At 46.2% G+C, this 23,735-nt stretch overlaps 1 protein-coding gene across 1 annotated transcript; it reads right to left on the minus strand.

The window, feature by feature from the left end:
- GTF2F2 (general transcription factor IIF subunit 2) lies at positions 1-23,627 on the minus strand. The gene is made up of 9 exons (XM_078880104.1): positions 23,377-23,627; positions 21,358-21,431; positions 19,139-19,157; positions 14,954-15,104; positions 13,358-13,396; positions 10,232-10,313; positions 8,954-9,053; positions 6,465-6,608; positions 1-1,703 (listed from the first exon to the last, which is right to left on the minus strand). The coding sequence occupies exons 1-9, from the start codon at positions 23,440-23,442 to the stop codon at positions 1,584-1,586; spliced, it is 795 nt and encodes a 264-aa protein (XP_078736230.1). The 5' UTR covers positions 23,443-23,627; the 3' UTR covers positions 1-1,583.
- Between the last annotated feature and the right edge of the window lie 108 nt (positions 23,628-23,735).

Genomic DNA, 23,735 nt, shown 5'->3' on the forward strand with positions numbered 1-23,735 from the left:
ATAAAAACATGCCCGCTCTTTTTAATTGGCTCTTTATTAAATCCTGCAACGTTTTCATCCGTTGGTTTCAAATGACAACATGCAAAAAATAACTTGGGTAACAAAGACGCCGTTTGTAGCAAGCAAGCGAGCTTTTAACAGCTACAGTGTGGTTTCAAAGGACACTGCACTATTTTGAGAAGACGTTTTAATTTCGGTATTGCTCTCCCTCTCTCTCTCCAGCGTATGGCAAATGTGTGCAAATGGCACGCACAAGTTCAAGTTCATGAGCCACGAGATAGCTTCGGGAGAGTTGCGCAACTAACTCCGCTCAGTCCGCCGGAGAGCGGGCGTAGGATGATGCAGTTATACGCGATATGGTCAATTTGTGCGGTCCGTGGGTTGTCGTCTTTGATTCCCCACTTGTGGACGAGTGCGCAGCGACCAGTTGCTCTTCTGAAGGGGTTTATGGAGCACCGTCGTTTTATTTGCAGATCAAAGCCGTGTGGAGCAGTAGCAAACGGCGGCCTTCGGTAATGCTTTAAAGCTTGCGTGCACAATAATTACGCTAAACTGTCCCACGTTACGCGTTCATAAACGTAGTAGTTTCAGTACGAGTACGACTGCATTGTGGAAAAAAATTAAACAGGTTTCGTGACATACTTTAGACATTTGAAGACATATTTATAGAATTTCTATTCATGACAAAGCAAACAAAACATCTGACAATACTGTAACTTCACTTTACTTGCACGCACAGACAATATTCAATGACGATGCACATCCAGGTCAAAGTTGGGGGAATGTTGATTTATGTATTACAGTATTTTTATCAGGAAAATAAAAAAAACCTTTGAGAGATGGTGTCCAATGACAATTACCTTCCCACCTCTTAAGGAGCGCACGCACTCAAGCTGTGAACACGAGTGGGGCGATATCGCTTAATTTGTCGTCAAATAATTTGCAAGACTCTACGCTTGCGCAAATTGAATGCAAAACCAAGCTTTTGGTTGGTGCCTGCCTGCAGCTACCATCGAAAACCGGCTAAACTTGACCAGATGAGTTGGCGGGCTTGGGTTATGAAAACGCATATCTCAGGCGTGCCCGTTCAGCTGTTCGGCAAAGGCCCACAGCACCGGATGACGTGGGGAGCCACACACAGCCAGCCGCTACGTGGAGAAATTAATTGAAGGAATAAGACATTTTTTTTGTTTATTCAACACATTAAAAACAAATGCTGGTACCGCATCGACAGCAGTGCAACATTGCAAAGAGACAAACGCCACCCTCGCCATCACCACCGCATCATCGAACGATCCTTCTCAATAAGGAGGCTGCTGCCAACACCCGGGCACATTAACTTAAAGGAGGTTCAAAAGCCCTGCCTCCACGAGACAGCCCTTCGAGCGGGGTATGATTTTGGCCCTACTCTTGCAAGCTGGCCAAACACCTTTAGAAGCGGTGGGTGTACCCACACTTTACCCCACCACGTCACCATACGCAACCGGTGGTGGTGATACCCATTTATAAACAGCGTTTAAATGAGTCGTATGGTACACGCACGCACGCACGCGCGATGCGGGCCCACACACCGAGCCGTGTTGTCAGTCACTCTTCTCGTCGCTCTGGTAATGTCTGTACTCTGGCTTCAGCTCCCACGTGTTCTTGTGAGTCCCCTTCACGTTGTAGATCCCGATCTCGCGCAGAATATCCTTGAGGTATGTCTGCAAAAAAACAGAAGAGCAGGAAATGTACGCATCTCCGTGTCACTACGAAAGATTGCCCTCTTGGGAGATGTATGTATGGTGAACGTCTGTCGCATCATACGTATCCAATCGCGCTAATTGGAGGTGCGGGGAAAGGACAACAAACTATGGGTCTCCGTACTCTTTGATTCTTTTGGTAAAGTCACGTGGGTAGCACGACGTTTCCACAGCAACACCAATCAATCGTCATCAGGTGGGACAACCACAGCAAGACAAAACTGCTGTGGTTGTCCCACATGATGACGATTCCTTCGTGTTGCGATCGAAACGTCGTGATTTATTTGATTTTCTACCCACGTGACTTTACCGAAAGAACCAAAGAGTATGGATTCCTGCAGTCACGAAAGCTTCAAATCAAGATATGTGTGTCTGTGCGAGTTGATGAGTGTATGGGTCTGTCTCTGTGCGAGTCTGCGTATGTTGTACTTCTCTCGCACTGTACGTAGCCAACCGCGCCAATCGGAGGTTGCGGGGGCAGGCGAACAAACTTAACACGGAAATCACCAAAGAGCAGACGTAGCAGCAATCATTGGCTCCTCCTGGCAGACTAATGCCCCAGGTCAACCTTGCAAAATGAGACGCCTATCTCATGCTCCCTTGAGTTCTCACCTGGTTAAAAATAAAATCAACTCGAAGCGCAAAACATCGCTTGTTTTCCACTCCAGCTGTTGGTTCCGTCCGCACGGGATTTTTTTTTTTTTTACGGTTGACACTTTTACAAACCATGTTTTACTTGCATCGCTTAAAGTGGGCGCAAGACCACGTGCAATTGCATACACAGCTGCTACTCACGTTGCCTTACAAAGTGCTCCTCCAAATAAAGACACGCTCAGAACCCGAGATTACGTTGAACGCCGACCGTGACGGTGTTTAAGGGGCTCCTCACTGAACGGCGTAGTGCTTAGAGCAATGCCTCGCAGATCCACTGTAGCTGAGTTTAACTTCACGGCCAGATATCTGAAGCAGTTCTGATACCCAACCTGCAATGACGAGCACGGTCAGAAACAACCGAGGAGGCCTTCATCCAATAGTTGGTTTGACAAACAGCTACATTGCCTTTGCATGTGGGATTTCAATATGGATAATCAGGCACCCGCATCGCACGGCTCGTGAATTTACATTGCCACGTTCACGAATCGTGGCAAGGATTTTTTTTTGCGGTTACAGGAACTTTATCGGGTGTACCCACTTTGCATCTTGGTTAAAAGCCTCAACGTGGCCTTACACGGAACATATTTACAACTGTGTACTTTAACAGACATCAGTGAATAGCGTCAGCCAGCCAGGTAATAGCAGCAGCATCAGCAGCAGCAACAGCAAAGATCAATAGACTGCTGCATAAAGGCATCCCCCAATCGGTCCGACATCTCTCACGATCCTGCGCTGGAAAGACCGAGCACACGAGCTAAGAAGTTCAACACACACATTTGAACCCGCGTTATGCTCCCTACTCGAATCTCAAGACGGCTGGAATTGCTCACCTCCTAACCACAAGCTGAGTTTCAGAATCAAAATATGTATTTACACCGGAGGAATCCGATGAGCTGTAACGCTCTTTTTGTTTTTACACACACAGATGTCCAGTAGCTTGCCGGCCACGCCACCGTATCGTCACCACCTCGAGAGGAGCAGGCACAGAACAAACTTGCCCAACTGCTCGCCTCATTAGGCTGGAGCAGCAACCAGTCGTCAATCACGAGTGGGCACATGAAACAACATCGAATCATTCAATTTATCTGCAGGCCAAACTTTCAAAACTGGTTAGTCGAGTCCCTCTGTACTATGCACTTGGCAGCGAGGCTTCCCATGAATGTTCAAGAACTTACCCAGGTGTATTAAAGCTGGCAAGGCCATCGCACTGTACTGGCCCAACATGTGGGGAAGGGTACAACAGTGTTTCTTAACCTGGGGTGCACGCACTCCCTGGGAGTGCGAGATAAGCTTTCTGAGGGTGCAAAGATGCCCTTTCGGGGGGGGGGGTGCGGCGAGACAGGGCCAGATTTTTTTTTTAGAAGGCAAATCATCAAAAAGACAAATTAAGCACGGGTGCGGAAGTACAACTACTTTATATTCTTGGTTATTTCGGTAAAGTCACGTAGAAGGGAAATAATAAAAATATAAAACAATACAATTCTCACGACGTTTCGACTGCAACACAAGCAATCGTCATCAGGTGTGAAATCCACAGCAAGAAAATGTTTCACACCTGATGATGATTGCTTGTGTTGCAGTCGAAACGTCGTGAGAATTTTATTGTTTATTATTGTTTATTATTTTATTATTTCCCTTCTACGTGACTTATCGAAAGAACCAAGAATATGAATCCCTGCAGTCACAAAAGCTTTAAGTAAAAAAATACAAGTACTTTGTTGCATCAAACCTACATGTACTTATTCACATTTTACATTATCTTCCCATTGAGATCCCAAGGGGTGCAAGGCTGCAGTAAACGTTAAGGACCACTGCATTAATAAAGCTTTCACAGTATCCCACCAACTGGTCTTTTGATTGATTACAGACCTCTGGGTGCCCGCTAGGCATCCAATGGTACATCTATTCATCATTTAAAATTGATTCTTCCACGAACGATGCATGGATTTAATCGTGTGTTGTGTGTGAGAATCAATTATTATTTACGGTTCGTGTAACGTATACAGCTGACGTTACACTTTAGGCTAACGGGAGCGGGCAAAACTAAGCAAAAATGACAGTCTGAGAGACCGCACAAAAGTGTGAAAATTTAGAAAAAAAATAATAAAAGACTCGCAAATTAAATCGCGACCCAAAATCATTACCAATTTCATTAAACCGCTGGGAAGGTTGCGATGGGCAGGGCACGTGTGTGTACGCGCGTGCAGTCGTCATTACAAAACATGCACCACACCCAGACCTACCTGCTCTCTTAACTTGGGGGGTGGGGGGTGGCGCAGTGGTGGCACCAGTGTCTCACAGCCTGGGTTCGATTCCTCACTGGGGAACCTTCCCTTCCTGCGCGTGGAGTCTGTCTGGTTCTCTCCCCCTCGCCTGTTCTGCATGGAATTCCTCTGGGCTCTCCGTTTTTCTCCCACAGCTAAAAAAAGCAATTAACAACTTCCCGACTCTGGCTCATCTCACCACCCCCCACCAACCCTCCACACATTCATGCCGGATTTCCCCCCCCCTCCCCACCTTTCCAGGGCACACCTTTTAAAAAAATTTTCAAGGTTGCTTCCTATCAGCTGTCACCGATTCGGTCTCTAAGTCCCGGGCTCAATTTTCGGTCCCTTCATCCCTTCCCCTACCAAAATTAAATTCAAGAAAATTAGCATTTTACTCAGCCCATTTTTCACCAACATTCTCAATCGATCTCTCGGCTCTGCCAATTGTCCCCCCTTTTCGCTGTATATAGTCGTGGCACTTCTCTGGAGCAATGTCAACAACGAAATCCACAACAACTCACAATTGAATGCAAACACAGAACCCCAATCATTTTCATCTGGAAACCAAAGGGCAGAGAAATGAGTGGAAACCTTCGAATCACAACCCCCCCCTCCTCCTCCTCACCACCCACTGGTCCCCAAGAGAATTTTGAAGCAAAGGTCCCTGCTGCATGGTATCGCGATGCCCCAATTTTTTTGGGCTGCATAAGGAGCCATGTGTACATGATGATCTCCTTTGTTGATCCGTCGCTGTATGACAGCCTCACCCCCCCCCCCCGCCACTGCTTTTTGTTGTTTCGTTTATTGTCCTTCCCCCGCACCTCTGATTAGCACGGTTGGCTACGTACGGTGCGAAAACAGTTCAACGTACGTACAGACGTGATCCATACTTCACCACACTCTGGCTTGTGAAAGACGTGGGAGCTCGGCACGTCACGCCGCCGTTATCACTGCCCGTAGACACAGCGTAGGCGACGGGAGGCCCGGTGGCCCATTCTCGACTGAAGCCTCATTTCTTCGGCAACTGCTTTTTCGTGTTCAGTTTGCCGTCCTTTTCCCCCCCACCTCGGATTTGCACAGTGGGCTACGTACTGTGCGAAAGAGGTTCAACGTACAGTGGAACCTCGGTATACGACCGCTTTGGAATACGTCCGCTTTGGAATACGTCGAATTTGGTATACGTCGTGTTTATTCGGGAGAAAAATGTCTTGGGATACGACGTCGTCTTGCTTGGGATACGACGCGCTTGCTAGAACTTGTATGGGTCGGGATGAGTCACCGCGTACAGTACCCGCGTAGACCCCATTCACGACTGAGACAAAGCGAGAGGGGCGGGGGGCGTGGGGGGCTGCCCCCATGGAGGGTGGAGCCCCGGGGTTGAGGCGCGCACCACGTGACCAGCGCAGCTGGCAGCAGCGCGGTCACGTGGCTTCTGTATGCATTTTAGTAATAAGTAGTGTCTCAATTATTTTATACAACCCCATTAATGTATAATATGCCATGTAAAATATCATTTCTCTTCCTCTGGAACGGATTATTTCCTTTCCCTTTATTGCTTATGGGAAAAATTAGTTTGGTGTCTACGTCATTTTCGGTATAGGTCCTACCTTCTGGAACGAATTAACGACCTATACCGAGGTTCCACTGTACATACGTGTACAGCCAGGGGGTGTCCACGGTTCACAGCAGTGCACTGCCTCCTGCTGACAAGTAATATAAATGACACATCGTCTTACCAGGCCATCGAGGTGGCTATGCCCGCGACTCCATCTCGACATTGAGAAGAAAAGAAACCACTCACAACAGGCTGCTTGGTGATGTCCACCAGGTCTCTAATGTTGTAGTACTGGTGCTTCTCGAAGGCGGAGAAGAGCATGTCCAGGACCTGCTGCTTGTCGGCACGCGCGCGCTTTCCCTCCTCTTTCTTCCTGCGGTCGAACGCGATCTGCAGATAAGGAAAACCGGCAGAGAAAAAAAAATGGTTCAGAGCGGCAGCGTCGCATTGGGCCAGGGAGGAGCGGGGAAACGGCTCGGAGGAGGAGGAGGGGGTGGGTGTAAAAAAACGATTGCTGAAACAGGAACAAACACTAAATGTTGATCTTCTTGGTTCTTTCGGTAAAGTCACGTAGAAGGGAAATAATAAAATAATAAAAAGAAAACATACAAATTTTTTATTATTATTTTCTTATTTCCCTTCTACGTGACTTTACCGAAAGTACCAAGAAGATGAATCCCTGCAGTCACGAAAGCTTTAAAGCGAAATTTAACTAAATTTTTATTTAAAGCTTTCGTGACTGCAGGGATTCATATTCTTGGTTATTTCGGTAAAGTCACGTAGAAGGGAAATAATAAAATAACAAAGATATTCAACAATAAAAATTCTCACGACGTTTCGACTGCAACACAAGCAATCATCACCAGGTGTGAAATCCACAGCAAGAAAATTTGAAAAAGGTGGCGTTTTTTCCTAACATCAGCACCACAGACAGCGATTTGGCAGTTTACCGAAAGAACCAAGAATATAGTAATAGGTTTTTACCCTTTCAACTGGTACAAAACTGACACCTTTATACAAGGCATCATGTTTGCAATAACCACAACACGAGCAGTCAAAATGCAAACAAAAAGAAACAACTCTGATGATGATAATGATATGCACTGTCCTTGACGTTGATTGGTCCACACCCGAGACAGATTTTCTTAGAGCCTAGTCTCCACTGGTGTTGGACCAGATGACGCCAAGAATAGGCAAAAACACGTGGGGCGGGCAGCGACGAACTGAGGCAGCAAGAGCCGAGGGGGGCAAGTGAGTCCCCAAAGTCGCACAAAACACCCCCAAGGGACTGAAGAGGCAGCTCTGGTTAGGGCCTCGGCGTCAGTGTTGTGATGTCTTGTTATGCAAACGGAACCCCGGGGATATATTTTTTTTAGTGAGCCGGCGTTACAAAACAACCGTTGTGTTTTGTAATAACCTGAAACGGTGGGGGGGGGGGTGGGGAAGCAGCCCAACACGTGGAGCGCATCGACAGTGGTTTTGCACGCACGCAGGCGTCCACAGGATGGCCAGCTGCTAACGATGATAAACAACGAGTGAACGAGAACGGCTTCGCCACTACCCGTCCGTTTCTTTGTGCTCAAGAGACACCAACGCAAAACGTCAAGGCATTTACCCCACTGTGTTATATTTAGGAGTCATAATCAACGTTTTTGGTTTAGATCGCGTTACTTATAAATGTGTCGTAACTCTCCACCACCCGACACGGCCAATCAGCAAAAAAGTGTCACGTTGACAAAAGACAAATAGTTCACTGCATTAGCCCACCGGTGTGTTGAAGCGTGAAACCACAACATTTACAATTTTTGAGTAGCACGACGTTTCGCTGGTAATTGCATCCAGCATCATCGGGCAATTCGCCAGAATGGTGAGGCTCTGCTCTTGCTCCCGGTCTTAAATAGAGCAGCAGCAGAAGGGTGACGTCATCATTTAACTCATCAGGTGCAACGATTTGAGGCGGAAGAGTACCATTGCAATTGCTCTTTTATTTATCTCAGACATCGTAATTATATGTTGTGCTCATGTGAATTGTGTGCGTGCATTAGTCAGCGAGAGGCCTAATTGTCCGGAGAGGCTACCTCCTTAGCGTATCGGGTGTAAGGGGCCCGTTACCATTTTGTGTCAGCAGTTACTGTTAAACACATTCCTGCGGAGGGAGCTGGTAGGAACGTTGGGTTGCTCGGTCAATGGCCAGGGTCAACGGCGGCGTGGTGTATTCCGCAAATATGCCCGACTGTGAGGGCGGGCACAAGCCGGCGTGAGTAGGTTAAACGTTGAGTTTTATAAGGGCACCACGGGGTGACCAGCCCCTCTCCACCCAGCCGCACCCCTCCCACCCCCCACCCAGCCCCAACCTCCCTACCCTCTCCACCCAGCCTCTCCCCACCCTCCCCACCCAGCCCCTCCCCACCCAGCCCCTCCCCACCCAGCCCCTCCCCACCCAACCTACACCCCACCCAGCCCCACCCTCTCTACCCAGCTCCTCCCCACCCTCCCCACCCAGCCCCTCCCCATCCTCCCCTCCCCACCCAGCCCCTCCCTCCCCACCCAGCCCCTCCCTTCCCACCCAGCCCCTCCTTGCACGACGGACGGACGGACGCACACAATAATCCCCTGTGGGCTGGTGTAACCAGAGGTTCCTACCAGTATAAACCGTGTTGCCTCAAAGAAACTCTCCTCCAGTTATTAACCCACTACACATGTGCAAAAATTTGAACATTCAACAGGAAACTCACGTTGTACTGGTGGTTTGCCACGGGCTTGTAATTTGTCGTGACCGCTTTTTCGAGCTGCTGGGACAACCGCATCGGCTTGGAGGACTCTTCAATCTGCATCCTGCAAGATGAAAACATTATTTGGTGATGCTACGCTGGGGCTAATCGGTGCGCAAAAGCAGAAACCATGAAAACACTCCAAACTATAAACAAACTCATTTTTTTATATTAGCAGGCAAAGCCCACTGAGTTACACAGCTTTCTGGCTGCAAGTGAATGCCCAACGAAGTGGCTTATGATGTGGAAATGTATCGCAGCCAAATACTCTAAACGCATGTTCATTCCAAATGTGGCGGTAAATCCGGAGGACCCGAGAGAAAAATCCGCGTGACCATTGGGGAAACACGCAAACTCCGAATATACAGCAGCAGGCTTCATGGTCGGGATCGAACCCACGACCTCCTGTATACCAGGCGAGGTAGTCAACATCTCATAGCCACCGTGATGATGATGATGATGAGAGCGAGAGACACCGCAAACTCTAAATACACAGCAGGCTTCAGGGTCGGGATCGAACCCACGCCCTCCTGTATACCAGGCGAGGTAGTCAACATCTCATAGCCAACGTGATGATGATGATGATGAGAGCGAGAGACACCGCAAACTCTAAATACACTGCAGGCTTCAGGGTCGGGATCGAACCCACGACCTCCTGTATACAGTTAACATCCCGCCACCGCATAGAGGCATAGAGACACTCTTGCCGCTTTCTGCATGATGACGAAGAGCCATTTCCTGAAATGCCGCCTGTTATATAATTTATACTTTTAGGACAGTGTTATGGGCAAACACGTTGCATTTTCTACAACGCAGCAGGCAGGCGCGCACACAAAACGCCAATTGTAGGCGTTCTATAATTCCGAAAGGCAAAGAACCCTGGACACAATGCAATTTAAAGGTTTATCTGCTACTCACACACATTTATAAACATTTACAAACATTAGCAAGTAAACTCGCTTTTCAAATGGACACACGTACAGATCATCATCGTCATCATCAGCCAAGATCAATCCAATGCTGGATGAACGCCTCCCCAAAGTCGTCACCACCTCTCACGGTCCCGTGGTATCAGTGTAACGTGCGTGTGTGTGGATATTTAACACCGATGAAGAACCTCAAGTGAAGGTTTCACCTCTGCCTTGACGTGAAATTACACCAAACGAGGTTTTTTTCCAGTTTAAAATCGCGGTTGAAATTGACAGAAAGTTTAAAATATATATAAATATATAATTCTCAAACCTTTTCATCTTCATGTAGGATTCTCCAACAACGGGCCTGCAGTCGGCACGCTGGACCACGACCCCCTCCAAGAAAAGTTTATCTAAAATTAGACAAACAAACAACTTAAGCGCTCCAATCCACTTGTTCCCCATTCTGTTACTCAACGTAATTCCAGGCATGCATCTCTCCCAGCATCTGTGCACTTTCCGGTCTAAGTTCCACAATTCCCTGCGGTGTTATGAATTATTATTATTATTATATAACCAATTTCATCTCCGTCATGTTGCGTAATAATCCTATTACTACCGAAAAACTCAATGCAATTCACATAATCATTGCCGTGTTGTCTTCCATGCTGTGCCATGACATGAACCCCACTCATCACGCCCCCGTGTCGCCCCCGTGTCTCCTCCGTGGTACAGGGGACATCTCACGGAAGCAGGACATAATTTCCGGGCACAAAACCCAACATCACAATGCAATCTGTCACAGAACTGATATCGAGAATAACCTTCTGCACCCTCAGTCGCTACATGGGGCTTCACCATTGTCTCTTCGGAGATGCTTAATAACATTGTCCTGATGGCGGTCATAGGAAGCACTTGCAATTTTTTTGAAACGTTAAAATTCAACAGAGCTGTTGAAAAATTGAAAAAAGCGAGTCGTTTAAATTGTAAGCAGGCAACAATTATAGTAATCAAAACTAAAACCCACGTTACAAAAAGACACAAAGTCCTTACTGAAATGCAACTCCCGAGTGACAATGTTGTTATCGGAGCGATGAAGGGCATTCATTTCAAAAATACAGAGCCATTGGTGCAAATTCCACATTGCTACGGACAGAGCCCACGTTACATAAAATGCAACCAGTTAGATCCCTCAGTTTAACACGTAGGCTTTCGCGACCAATATTATTCATAATCAACGTTTTTGGGTTTAGATCGCGTTATTTATAAATGTGTCGTAACCCTCCACCACCCGACACGGCCAATCAGTAAAAAAGTGTCACGTTGACAAAAGACAAATCGTTCACTGCTTTAGCCCACCGGTGTGTTGAAGCGTGAAACCACAACATTTACAATTTGAGTACGACGTTTCGCTGGTAATTGCATCCAGCATCATCAGGCAATTCGCAAAAATGGTGAGGCTCTGCTCTGTCTCCCGTTCTTATATAGAGCAGCAGCAGGGTGACGTCATCAATGGAATGGCGCAAATTCACCAAGCAAATGGTCACTTTACCAACGCTGTCGAGTTGACCATGCCACGGGGGTCCTAGCTATCTTTTAGGGGCACCATGGTAGCGAGATGTTAACTATCTCACCCGGTATACAGGAGGTCGTGAGTTCGATCCTGGCCCTGACACCTGCTGTATGTTTGGAGGTTGCGTGTTCTCCCCGCTGTCACGTGGATTTTTCTCCGGGTCCTCCGGTTTTATCCCTCCACATTTAGAATCAACACGCATTTAGAGTATTTGGCTGCTATACATTTCCACACGATAAGCCGCTTTGTTGAGCTATCATTTATGGCCAGGTCGCTTCTGAAAAAAAGCTGAATAGCTCAGTGGGCCCTCAACCTGGTAAAAATAAAAAAGAAAGTTTAATTTATATATTCTTTGGGTCTTGCGGTAAAGTCACGTAGATAGGTTCAAAGAAAATAACAAAAAATCTACGACATTTCCATCGCAACACAAGCAGTCATCCCCTTTTCCTGATGACGACCGCTTGTGTTGCGATCGAAACGTCCTAGATTTTGTCAACCTGGTTTTTAATCAACCAGGCTATGCGTTAACTGTGTGTTAGCCGACTCTCTGCGTTGCATTGCATTACATTTCCAAACATTTACTAAGTTTTTTTTTCTAACTGCCCATTTCTCTGTCTAAAATGTACCAAGCTCTCATAGGTCCATTCGATCTTTCTCTCCCCCTGCCGCCACGGGGTGGATTTCCACACAACTCTCTCTAAAATTTACCAGACTTGCTGGGTCTTTCCCTCCCCCTGCCACCACGAGGTGGATTTCCAGACAGCTCTCTCATTGACATGCTAATTTCTCTGCTCCAGCAGACCCACCTCTCTCTCTGCCCCCCCCCCTCTCTCTATTTAAGGGCACGACACAGAAGCATTGGGTCTCTGTGTGTCTCTGTTGTGTGTCTCTCTCTCTGTGTCTCCGTGTCTGTGTTTTGTCTCTCTCTCAAATTTAGTTCGACCTGACGACGACTGCTTGTGTTGCAATCGAAACATCGTATTCTATTATTTAATTTATTTTCTTTCCACGTGACTTTACCGAAAGACCCAAAGAATATGAATTCCTGCAGCCACGATAGCTTTAAGTCAAGATTTAATTTATATTTTTCCCTCCCGCCCTGCCTGTAATTCTTCACCACTGACTGACCAGCTGCGGCCTATATTACTCGTGATTAATCCAGCCGCCACCATCGTTGGAATATAAGTCGCAGAAATGAAAGTGTGCACTAGGGTACTTAGCTTCGCAGCTACACACGGTACATTTAACAGCGCGTGAGACGCAGCTAATGCAAGTTGTTGGGTCGCCTCTTATTTGAGGGTGTTTGAGTGTGTTTGGAGAGGCAAGCTTATAATGATTCGGCATTGGCTGTGCCGAAAGATAATCTTCCCAAGCAAGCGGAGGAAACTAGAGAGGGGGGTGTGGGGAATATTGACAACACCTGCCCACCCACAGTTTTTAGTTTAGTTAATCTCGGCAGGGATATTATTAAGACAACTTTACAATTGCAAATCCATCTCAAGCTGTAAATTTACCCACATTGCAGCTCTTCACAAAAAACACTTGTTCACCGCTTAGCCCGTGACGCCCACATGCCCTGGCATACGAGATGCTGTGTGGTACTTAGAAGCTGATTGAGGAGTCAAGTGGTTCCTGGGTCTCTCTCTGACAGCCCAACTAAACATCCAGAGGTGGGTCAAATTGGACTATTAAGCCAGTTAGAACTAACGATAACATGTGTAAAAAGAAAATTGCGGAACTGTACATTTTCAAACGTTTAAAAACGGTCAATGCAACATAATACGAGTCGTAAATTATAAAAGTTTTGTTAAAAATAAAACCAGTTTGTAGCGAGTAAATTTAATTGCTTCAAAAGGCCTCTAAATAATACACACATGTACTTACCATATACGACATTCCCCGAGGTGGCATCCGTCTGCTTTCCTGTGGGGTGTTGCACAAGCACAACATTTCATTGTTCAGAGAGGAAGCTTTTGTTGAGAGTAGCACTATTAAGTGAATGGAACAAAAAAAGTTAATTCTCAAATTCACTCTGTGTGTGGCCATCTCTTGGGTAGAATACACGAGTGTGCATTCACTCCTCGTATCACACGGTGGATGCATTCCTGACAAGCGCCTCGCCGCGTCGCTCGAAAAATGCGTTGCGCGAAAACCATTTCCCCGTAACTGATGCAACGACGAAATTTGGCGCGATGCGATGTACTGCTACGCACGCGCAGAGATGGCGCGACAAATAACCGAGGGCACGCCCCCGCGTGACTGTATCATTCCGCGTACTGTATCACCGTAACGCTCAGCTCAGGAAGATATATACAAGGTTGTGTCTCCCAGCGCTCTCTTCACTTGGTACAGTAATCGTGCTGTGACGGTTCCACCTGAAGACGGAAGCTTGTGTTGCCTCCGAAACGTCGTGATTTAATTGATTTGTTTTCTTTTTTAACCTACGTGACTTTAACGAAAAAACCAAAGAGTATGGATCCTTGCAGTCCCGAAAACTTCAAATCTAGAATAAAGCTCAAGAAGAGTTTGTCGTCTGACCGCTCAGAAACCGCGTTATAATGATGTGCGCGTTCTATGTTATAACGGTGTGCACATTCCACGTTATAACGATGTAACGTTCTACGCTATAACGGTGCGACGTTTCACGTTATAACGGCGCGCGTTCCGCGTTATGTCGGCACGCATTCCGCGTCATAACGTTGTGCGTGTTCCACATTGTGCGCAAAAATGTTCCGTAACAGAAGGACCGCGTTGATTGGAACACGCGTTATCGTGTGAACACCATGCGCTAAGCGAGGACTTGGCGTGCAGCAAAGCATTCCAATTGAGCTAGCATGGGTTGCCTTTGAAACACTTGTGCGCATTATCACGTCTCTTCCACAATCGCCGTCAATGGGTCAAACCGCACGGGCGGTTACGCCCGCCTGCGAGCCAGGACTTTCGCAGGCGAGGTTTGGTGTATCCGCTCACATTTGTGAGACTCCCTCTCTGCCCATGAGCGTTGAAGGTCGCCATCTTCTGGTCTGTCATGGTAAGGCAGAACAGCGAGTGGGTTCGTTTCTGTTTGGATGGGGGAATGAGTATGAACCCACACCTTGCACCGTGTGCGTTTTCTCCGGGTACTCCTCCAATATTTACAAACACTCATTTACGGGAGTTGGCCAAACATACAAATATAGGACCACAAAGCTTGGACATTTGTTTGGCGTTGGTTCTGACTGCGCACGTTACAAACGCCACGGCATTGAGGCGACATTTTCACAAATGACACGAGACAATATATTTTCTATGTACGTAGAGCTTCTTTCTCGCCGTACGTAGCCAACCGTGCAAATCGGAGGTGCGGGTTAGGGGGGGGGGAAGAACAACAAACTAAACACAACAACAACAACGAAAAGAACAGGCGATACTAAAACATGACCTTAGGCAAAATGGGCGAGAAGCGATTAAAAAATAAGCTTAATAATTATCTCTCCGTACCAGAGGAGCCTTCAGTGAAGACACCTAGGCTTTGCCCAGCAACCCCCTGAAGGGCCAGCACGTGGTCACGTGGGGTGCTGATGGCTGTGCTCTTCGCGCTTGTCCCCTGGACCCCTCCCCCAGCCAGCTCCTCGCTCAGCACAAAGGAGACCTGAGGAAAAAAGTTAACCCGTAAAAACAAAGTTTTTCACTATAAATCCTTTATATGCGTGGCATCGGTTTTATTTTATTATTCATTTCTGTTTTTCTTGAGTAAGAGTTTCATTTTTATCACATTGGTATTTTAAATTAAATATGAAATTTTCTTTTTTCCTAAAAAGTGGAAAATTTTGGAAAAAAATTTTCACGAAAATAAATTGTCACACACAACGAGTCTGTGTGCAAAATGTCAGCTCGATTGGATCACGGGAAGTGGGTTAAAAAACTACCGAAAGATTTGCACGGTCGTAAGCGCGCAAGCAAGCAAGTGAACTTAATATAAAGGATTTAAAAACAGCGAGCGAGACACCGAGGAAATGCCTACGGGGCACAAGCGTGCGCGACACCGCCGTGAACATTGCGTATGCACGTACGTGTCAATTAGTTAGCACGCTGCAATGAAGAGGTCACCGGGTCGAGTCCAATTTCCGGCACAGCAGTTAAAACAACGGGGGTATGTTTCTTCGCTTTGTCCACCCAGCAGTTCAACTTAACTAAACTGTTGCACCCGATGAGTTAAATGATGACGTCACCCTTCTGCTGCTGCTCTATTTAAGACCGGGAGCAAGAGCAGAGCCTCACCATTCTGGCGAATTGCACGATGATGCTGGATGCAATTACCAGCGAAACGTCATACTAAAAAAAAAATTGTAAATGTTGTGGTTTCACGCTTCAACTCACCGGTGGGCTAAAGCAGTGAACTATTTGTCATTTGTCAACGTGAGACTTTTTTGCTGATTGGCCGTGTCGAGTGGTGGAGGGTTACGACACATTTATAAGTAACGCGATCTAACCCAAAAACGTTCATTATGAATAAACTATTGAAGCTATATTTTTTATTTTACCAGATAAGGTCCACCGAGCTTTTTTTGCTATTTTCCAGAAGCCACCTGACCACAAATGATAGCTCAAATAAGTGGCTTATCATGTGGAAATTGATAGCAGCCAAATACTCTAAACGCACGTCAATTCTACATGTCGAGGGAAAAAAAACAGAGGAGAGAAAACACCATGCGACCATGAGCAGAGAGACACGCAAACTCCAAATATACAGGTGTCAGGGTCGAGATCAAACCCACGACCTCCTGTGTACACCAGGCGAGGTAGTTAACATCTCGCCAACCGCGGTGCCCCAATGGGTACACCACAGTTCGCCAATTGGCAGGTTTTGGCAAAGCGTGGCTGCTTCCACCTCTTCCAACAGCGCGAAGGAGTAGACCGTAGACCCTCCATAGCTCCCTCTAGCGGAGGCCCCTCTCTTTGGCCTGAGCGAGCAATTGCAGGGGCTGCACCTCTACCTTGCTTTAGGTCTCAAGTGTCAACGTGCGAATAAAACGCTTGCTTGATAACCACGCTGCAGATGTATTACTGCACAAGAAGTCAACGTCTTGTATTGTATGCGTCTTCAAAATTGCATTTTTTTTAATGCGATTATTTATTGCTTCCCTACCGCTTGAGAGGCCAAGTGACCTGAAGCGGCGACGTCCCCCACTCAGAGATGTTTGGCTCGCCAAGACGTAAAGAGATACAAATTATCGAGATACACAAGAGACAGAGATGAGAACAGCCAGAGACAGATTGGTGAGATGAACGAGAGAGATAGGAGAGCTCGATTGATTTGATCAGTTTACGCCGGTAAGAAATATTCAGACTTTAGCTGTTTTACAAGAATCACCTGCAGAGGACCTTAGTGGGGGGGGGGGGGGGGGGAAACAAAGGAAGTGACAGCAGCGAAAATAAATTATAACATTGCCGACGATGAACAGCAAATACATTGGAGGGGGGGGAAGAAAAACATTCAAGTTATGCACCACTCAAGCAATACTGGCAGAGCAAAAATTTTGATTTAAAGCTTTCGTGATTGCAGGGGTTCATATTTATATTATTATTTCCCTTCTACGTGACTTTACCGAAAGAACCAAGAATATAACACTGGCAGAGCAGGTGAGACAGAAACACAACAGCAACTCGCGCGGCAGTTCGCTAACCAAAGGGAGACGTCAAATTGAGGAATTTAAAAATGTCAAAAAAGGGGAGGAGGCGGGGGGGGGGGGGAGCTTGTTAACATAGCGAGCGGGGCGGCAACGCGCGAGAGAGGATCTCACTCAGAGCGCATTGAGGAGAAGGAGGAGGAGAGAGGCGCTGCCAAGACGACGACGATGAGGACTGCAGTGAGAGGCAGCCAACGGGGTAATTAGCCGATTTGTCGCGGAGTACTTTGAGAATGAACGAAGCGCAAATCAGATTCTTTATTTATGACAGAGGAATCCGATGAGCTTTTTCACAGACGTCCGGTATTTATGTACGTGCGTTGGACTTCTTTCGCACCGTACGTACGTACGTAGCCAACCGCGCTAATCGGAGGGGCGGGGGGGGAAAGGACAACAAACTAAACACAGAAAATTAAAAGAAACAATACTAAAACACAATAGAAGTGAAAGTATAGGAAAGGTAAGCAAATCACCAACAAATATAAAACGAAACTATTTTTATTTCACCAGAAAAAGCCCACCGACCTATTAGCTTCTTTTTCAGAAGCAACCCGGCCACAAATGATAGCGCAACGATGGGGCGGTGATACCTGTCCTCCTGAGCACTAGGGGGAGTGAGGTTTGCGTTTGAGTACAAGTCGTTTATAATAATGGTTTAGCCAGTAAGATTCGTCACGTAAACAACGCGCTAATCAGTTACTACTTCATCCAACCGGTGTGTTGGAGAGTAAATCAAAAACATGTACAACTTTAAAGCCTACGTGTTAAACAGTAGAGATCGTGTTTGTGTGCCAAACGAACGGGTGCATGGTACAGGGGGCCCAAGCAGTTTAGGACAATCTCCTAGGTCGGTCTGCAGATGACATCACAGTAGGCCAAACATCGGTAGAATGAAAGCTTTGACGACGGAGGGGAATACGAAACTCGTTTCTGTAGAGCAAACCGGTTTCCTCCCAGCGTCATCGGTACACGCCAAACATCCCCAATGCAGGATCCTCCTGCGGCAAACAACTATTATTATATCGAGATGACGTGCGGTCAAATGATCCCTACGACCCACATGGGGCGTGGGGATGGAGGCCTTAGACCAGCACTGGATTGACGCATACACACCTGGGCGAGAGAGAGGATGAGTGCATATTTTCCTTTGCACAACAAAAACCCAAAAGCATTAAGTGCTTCACCCTTAGACGGGCCACATTTCATTCCTCCTCGCCTTCTCAAGTGAAACGTACGAAGAACGTTCGGCGTACGACTGCTTGAGGAGACAAACCGCTACCGTGGCACATTCGTGCGAAGAACACGCGCGGTGTGTGCGTGTGTGCGTGTGTGTGTGCGCGTGCCGTGTCATCCGCGCAGCACACGCGATCCACAAGCAAGGAGAGCGCAGGCTAAAATATTGACGCGCCAAGTAGACAGACCACGTGCACAGCTCCCCCCCCCCCCCCCCCCGACATTTCACTCGCGAGTCGGACATCGCGTCAACCAACGTGCGGTAAAACTCGATAACACGTCGGTCGACGCATTCAGTCCCCGAAGGAGTTCCCGGCACGTGGAGCGAAACGTCGGGGCATCGCGAAAAATAGCACGCAGAAGAACCCCAAAAACCACGCGGGAGAGGTGTACAGCACAACTGCTGTCATGTGACTAACATCTTCATGGCTATGCCGCTAAAAATTTTCTACAATTTAAAAATGTATCTTGTAGTGTCTCTGTGAACGGCCTTGGCTGAGTGCATCTCCTTGCCTCGCGCCTCTTCTGATTTGTATTCTGTTGCTTTGTTTGACCGTGGCTGATAATGATCTTCATATATGGCTCATGTCGATGCAGAGCTGCAACACCGAGGCGGTTGAACCATGTAATTTTGTTCAATGTACCGCTGTGATGATGCCTCCCGCTGCGAATCGGTGATTGGAGTCGTTATACGTGCCATGGTCTGTTCTGAGTGACGTTGATGATGATGTAATGGCATTATAAAAACTATATTAATCCTCACCTCGGTCTTTCCTTGTCCCCTGCAAAAAAAAAACAAATAACAACAAAAATAGCGTGAGCTCTTTAGTAATTAAAATACAGAACCACTTGTATTGTTGTGGTGAACGCAAATGGAAGATTCATTAAGCCATAAAAAGGCTCTTGAAAATGAACTCTAACCCTCATCGCATAATGCAATCTGGCGGTTGTGGGAGATTAAAAAAAAACGTGAGCCAATTAGAGCTACAAGGTCGGATGTGCCAGTTGGACTACATTTTATTTACTCAACAATCCTTTGTGTCTCTCCTGACTGCGGCCGCTTTTGATTTCGCTCGTTAACGGATATTGCGGTAATGATGCTCGTACTGTTCCTTGACCAAGGATTGCCCAACTTTTTCAGGAGTCTGGCTTTTTATTCCAGATAAACGCTTTTTTTGAAAATGTTGCTGAAGTCAATTCAGCGAATGAGGCACGCATAGACAAGACGTTTGGTAAACAGCTGTCCGTCACCAGTCCACATATACATGTCCATACGTAGCGCACATACATTCTACACATGTGCCGCGGTGGCGAGGTGCTAACTACCTCGCCTGGTATACAGGTCGTGAGTTAGAACCAGACCCCGGCACCTGCATATTTGGAGTTTTCACGTTCTCCCCATGATCACGTGGATTTTTCTCCGCTTTTTACAACCACATTCAGAATCAACGTGCGTTTAGAGTATTTGGCTGCTAAGTATTTCCACCTGTTGAGCCACTTCGTTGCGCTATCATTTGTGGCCAGGTCGCTTCTGAAAAAGAGCTGTATAGCTCAATGGGCCTTACCTGGTAAAAAGAAATAGTACAAAATACACCCACCTAACGTAAGCCCAAACACCAAAGGTAAAACACAAATGCACAGTGAAAAGGATATTTAATTCCAGACCATCTTATGGCCAAATCCTATTATCCATGGGTCAATTTGTCCCAACATCCAACCTCTTATTCATCCTATTACGAAGCAAATTTCAGTTGTCAGAGTAACCATGCGCACAGACAGTGCATGAACGTGTTTACAGACATATATACTATGTGCATCAGGAGTGGAAATGTTTTGATGTTCCAGCCACAAACATGATAAATTGTCAATTTTCATTCAAGTTGATGGTTTGACATTAAACATGCACATATGCATGTGCACTCCGAACACATGCGCATTCATAAAGCATACACACTTAAACAAAATACACGTCTCAATGCACACAAAAAATACACGTACATAAATGCACACACGCACACAAAGACCAACGCACGAGCCCACACGGATGCCCTAGGGAAGAGTTTCAGATTTCGGATTTTCTCATTTTTAAAGAAATGCTTACATCTTTATTCCGATGTTCGGAAGACTGACATTAATTTAATAAGATAATAGGTTAATTCTAGATTTGAAGTTTCCGTGACTGCCAAGATCCATATTCTTTGGTTCTTTCGGTAAAGTCACGTAGGTGAAAAATAAAAAATACAAATAACACAAATAAATAATAATAAAATGTAATAATATTAAATTTCAAAATAATCATCTTTTTATTTTTCATCTACGTGACTTTACCGAAAGAACCAAAGAGTAGATTTTTCCCCTGTTTTCTGGCAACAAAACAGGTGTTAAGATGTTAAAACACCAAACTGAAATCTTTCACAAGGAATCATGTCTGCGTTAACCACAATACTTGTGCTCAGAATGCAAAACAAAAAACATACTCTGATAATATATGCATTGTCCTTGAAACTGATTGGTCCTCACCAGAGACAGCTTTCTTTTGAGCCTCTTCTCAAACGGTGTTAGACCAGAGGACGCGAAAAGTGTCCTCGTATGAACATTAAGTGCCATTCATCATCACCTGTTGTCAAGCGATATCTTGCTGGAAGAGAACTGCAGTGTCATACTTTGGGATCAAACTAAAATTGTATCTTGGTCCGTCAAGCACTATTTTTGGATTATTGGAAGTAAAAAAATCGAAACGTCGTATGCTAGTATTTAATTTATTATTTTCTCTTTATACGTGACTTTAGCGAAAGAACCAAAGAGTTATTGGAAGTAACCCACAAAAGATTGGGACCATCCGTACCAGAGAAAATGAACACGAAATACAAATAATGATGATTATAATAATAAGCAATGCCGCAGAAAATTATACATTATTAACACTTATATTCCTGTATGAGAGAGCGGGGTTGTTGATTAGAGACTTAATATCACTCTTACTTGGAAATTTTCAGCTTGCCGACTTCGCCTCGCTCAGTGGCTTTGCCCCACTGTTGAGACAGATATTTTGGAACCTGCAAAACAAATATCCAGAGTCAGCAAGCAATACAACCTTCACACTACGCACATGATTACTCCCAGACAGAATTGCCGACCAAGACACTTGCCCCTGTGGTATTACATTGAACTCCCAAAAACAACGAATATGCTGATGTATCGTGACCACACCATAATTGCCTTCACTGCCACTTGCTGCAGAGGTTCACGGTTCAAATTCATTGGCAGCCCCAATTAATACTTGAGGGTGTATTAACCGTACGAGTAGGCCATTGTATGCTGGCATCATGGTCCAAATTTGCCACATCTGAAATATCACCTCCGAATTGCTCAACTGGGATTATACATAGCAATCATCGCCCCCACCACCACCACCATAAAAGACTGGCAGGACCCTCCTGCAAAAGGTTACTCCTCAAGTGACGCTTATCTTGGTGATGAAACAGGCATACTAACAAAGCCACGCTGCAGCCTATAGCAATGGGTTATGCAATGGTGGTCCATGCAAGCGTTAACCAGGTTCAACCCTGCTCTGCTGTTTAACCAAGCGGGAGTAAAAGCAAAACATTTCCATTAGGGGCCGTCCATAAATGACGTCACGCGATTTTGGACGATTTTTGACCCCCCCCCCCTCTCGTCACACGGCGTCACAAAGTCAGACCCCCCCCATCAAATATGACGTCACAAAGCTCTGCCCCCCAAAACCATATATCTATTTTGAAAATAAAACATGCTTCAAATCGCTTTAAACTATTGTCATTTGTAGTGCGTATTTATTGTGGCGCTGCACTCTGTTGTTGTAAGAGTGTTGTTATGACAATTAGTGTTGTTATAATAATTCTATATTTATAAAAAAAATTCGCATTCTGATGTGACGTCACATCTCACCCCCCCCCCCCCCTCGTCACACATCGTCACAAATGTCTGACCCCCCCCCCCCCTAGGTGCGTGACGTCATTTATGGACGGCCCCTTATCAATATTCTAACACTTCATTAATTAACCATGTTCAAGCTCAATGAGATTAATAATCTATGCCGCATAATCAATTGTTATTGTATTGCACTACGAGATAAATGTGTAGCCAGCGTGTGCTGTTATGTGCATGGCCTGTTCTTGTGTCAATCCACTGCTGGATGAGAGCCCCCCACGCAGTGCGGGTGGCGGGGGTCAGTTGACCATACTTCCCCACACTGGTCACTGAATGAGGCGCATTGAAGTGCAGTACAACATGGGGATTTGTCGCTAACAACGTAGCCCTATAACACCCACGGTCTTGCAATGTGGTCATCCATGCAAGCAATATCCAATATTTAACCCTCTGTGGAATCCAGTTTTAGGCATTAGACTGTAACCATAGATGCAATATAATTTGTACTTAACTAAGACAAGACACTTCAATGCCATTCGCGATCTTTACTTAATATAAATTACTGTACGCACTTTACTACAACGCATCCATTCGTTACGTAGAACGCCCAAACACAAAATACCGTCATTTAAACATCAAAACTGACGAGCAGACGTGCAGACTTAGAACGAAATACATCGACTCGCCTCGTTTATTTTAAAACAATTAGAAAAATATAAAAACCGACACGAGCCTGACTTAGGCCTCAAACCAACAACGCCGCCTCGGCCTTCAAACATCGCTTCTTCGCACGGTGGATTGAACAAAGCCCCGTCCATAAGAACGTGGAATTTCCACAGCGGGTTGATCGATTAGTATTGCTGCTTCTGCTGCTACTCGATGTTATTTGCGAGTTGTAGGCGCCCGACAGGAGACGGGATACAGCGCATCGGGGCTCGCCTCGCAGCGGCTTAAAGGAGTGATGTTTGTGCGGGTCGCGACGCTTGAAAGGGGGGTCAACACCACCCAGCAGTGGATATCTCGTGCCCCCCCCCTTCTCTACGCCTGCCTGGTGGTGGTGGTGTTGGTGGTGTTTGCGATGATTTCTGTTACCTTCACAAGCCACAGGCCGCGATTGAGTTTAGCGCCGGTGAGGTCCAAATCTCCCTTTTCCGCCATCGCACCTTTGAGTTGAAGAACGGGTGTGGGTTTTTATTATTAACAATAATAATAATAACATTAACGGCGGCAAAGTTGTTGTTGTTTACCTCACGATAACGACGACTACGACGAGCAAATACAACAGAATTATCGCAGCGATACGTGAGGTAAGGGGCCGTCCATAAATGACGTCACGCGATTTTGGACGATTTGTGACCCCCCCTCCTTCGTCACATGACGTCACAAAAAGTCAAACCCCCCCCCCTCAAATATGACGTCACAAAGCTCTGCCCCCCCCTCAAAATATTAAC

The sequence above is a fragment of the Lampetra fluviatilis genome, chromosome 56 (genome assembly GCF_964198595.1).
Source record: "Lampetra fluviatilis chromosome 56, kcLamFluv1.1, whole genome shotgun sequence".
Classification (NCBI taxonomy): domain Eukaryota; kingdom Metazoa; phylum Chordata; class Hyperoartia; order Petromyzontiformes; family Petromyzontidae; genus Lampetra; species Lampetra fluviatilis.

Coding starts and splice junctions, on each gene's coding strand:
- GTF2F2 (XM_078880104.1), bottom strand. CDS start 23,442: ATGGCGGAAAAGGGAGATTTGGACCTCACCGGCGCTAAACTCAATCGC. Junction 21,432..23,376: donor GCGGCCTGTGGCTTGTGAAG/GTAACAGAAATC, acceptor TTTGTTTTGCAG/GTTCCAAAATATCTGTCTCA. Junction 9,054..10,231: donor TCCTACATGAAGATGAAAAG/GTTTGAGAATTA, acceptor TTCATCTTGCAG/GATGCAGATTGAAGAGTCCT.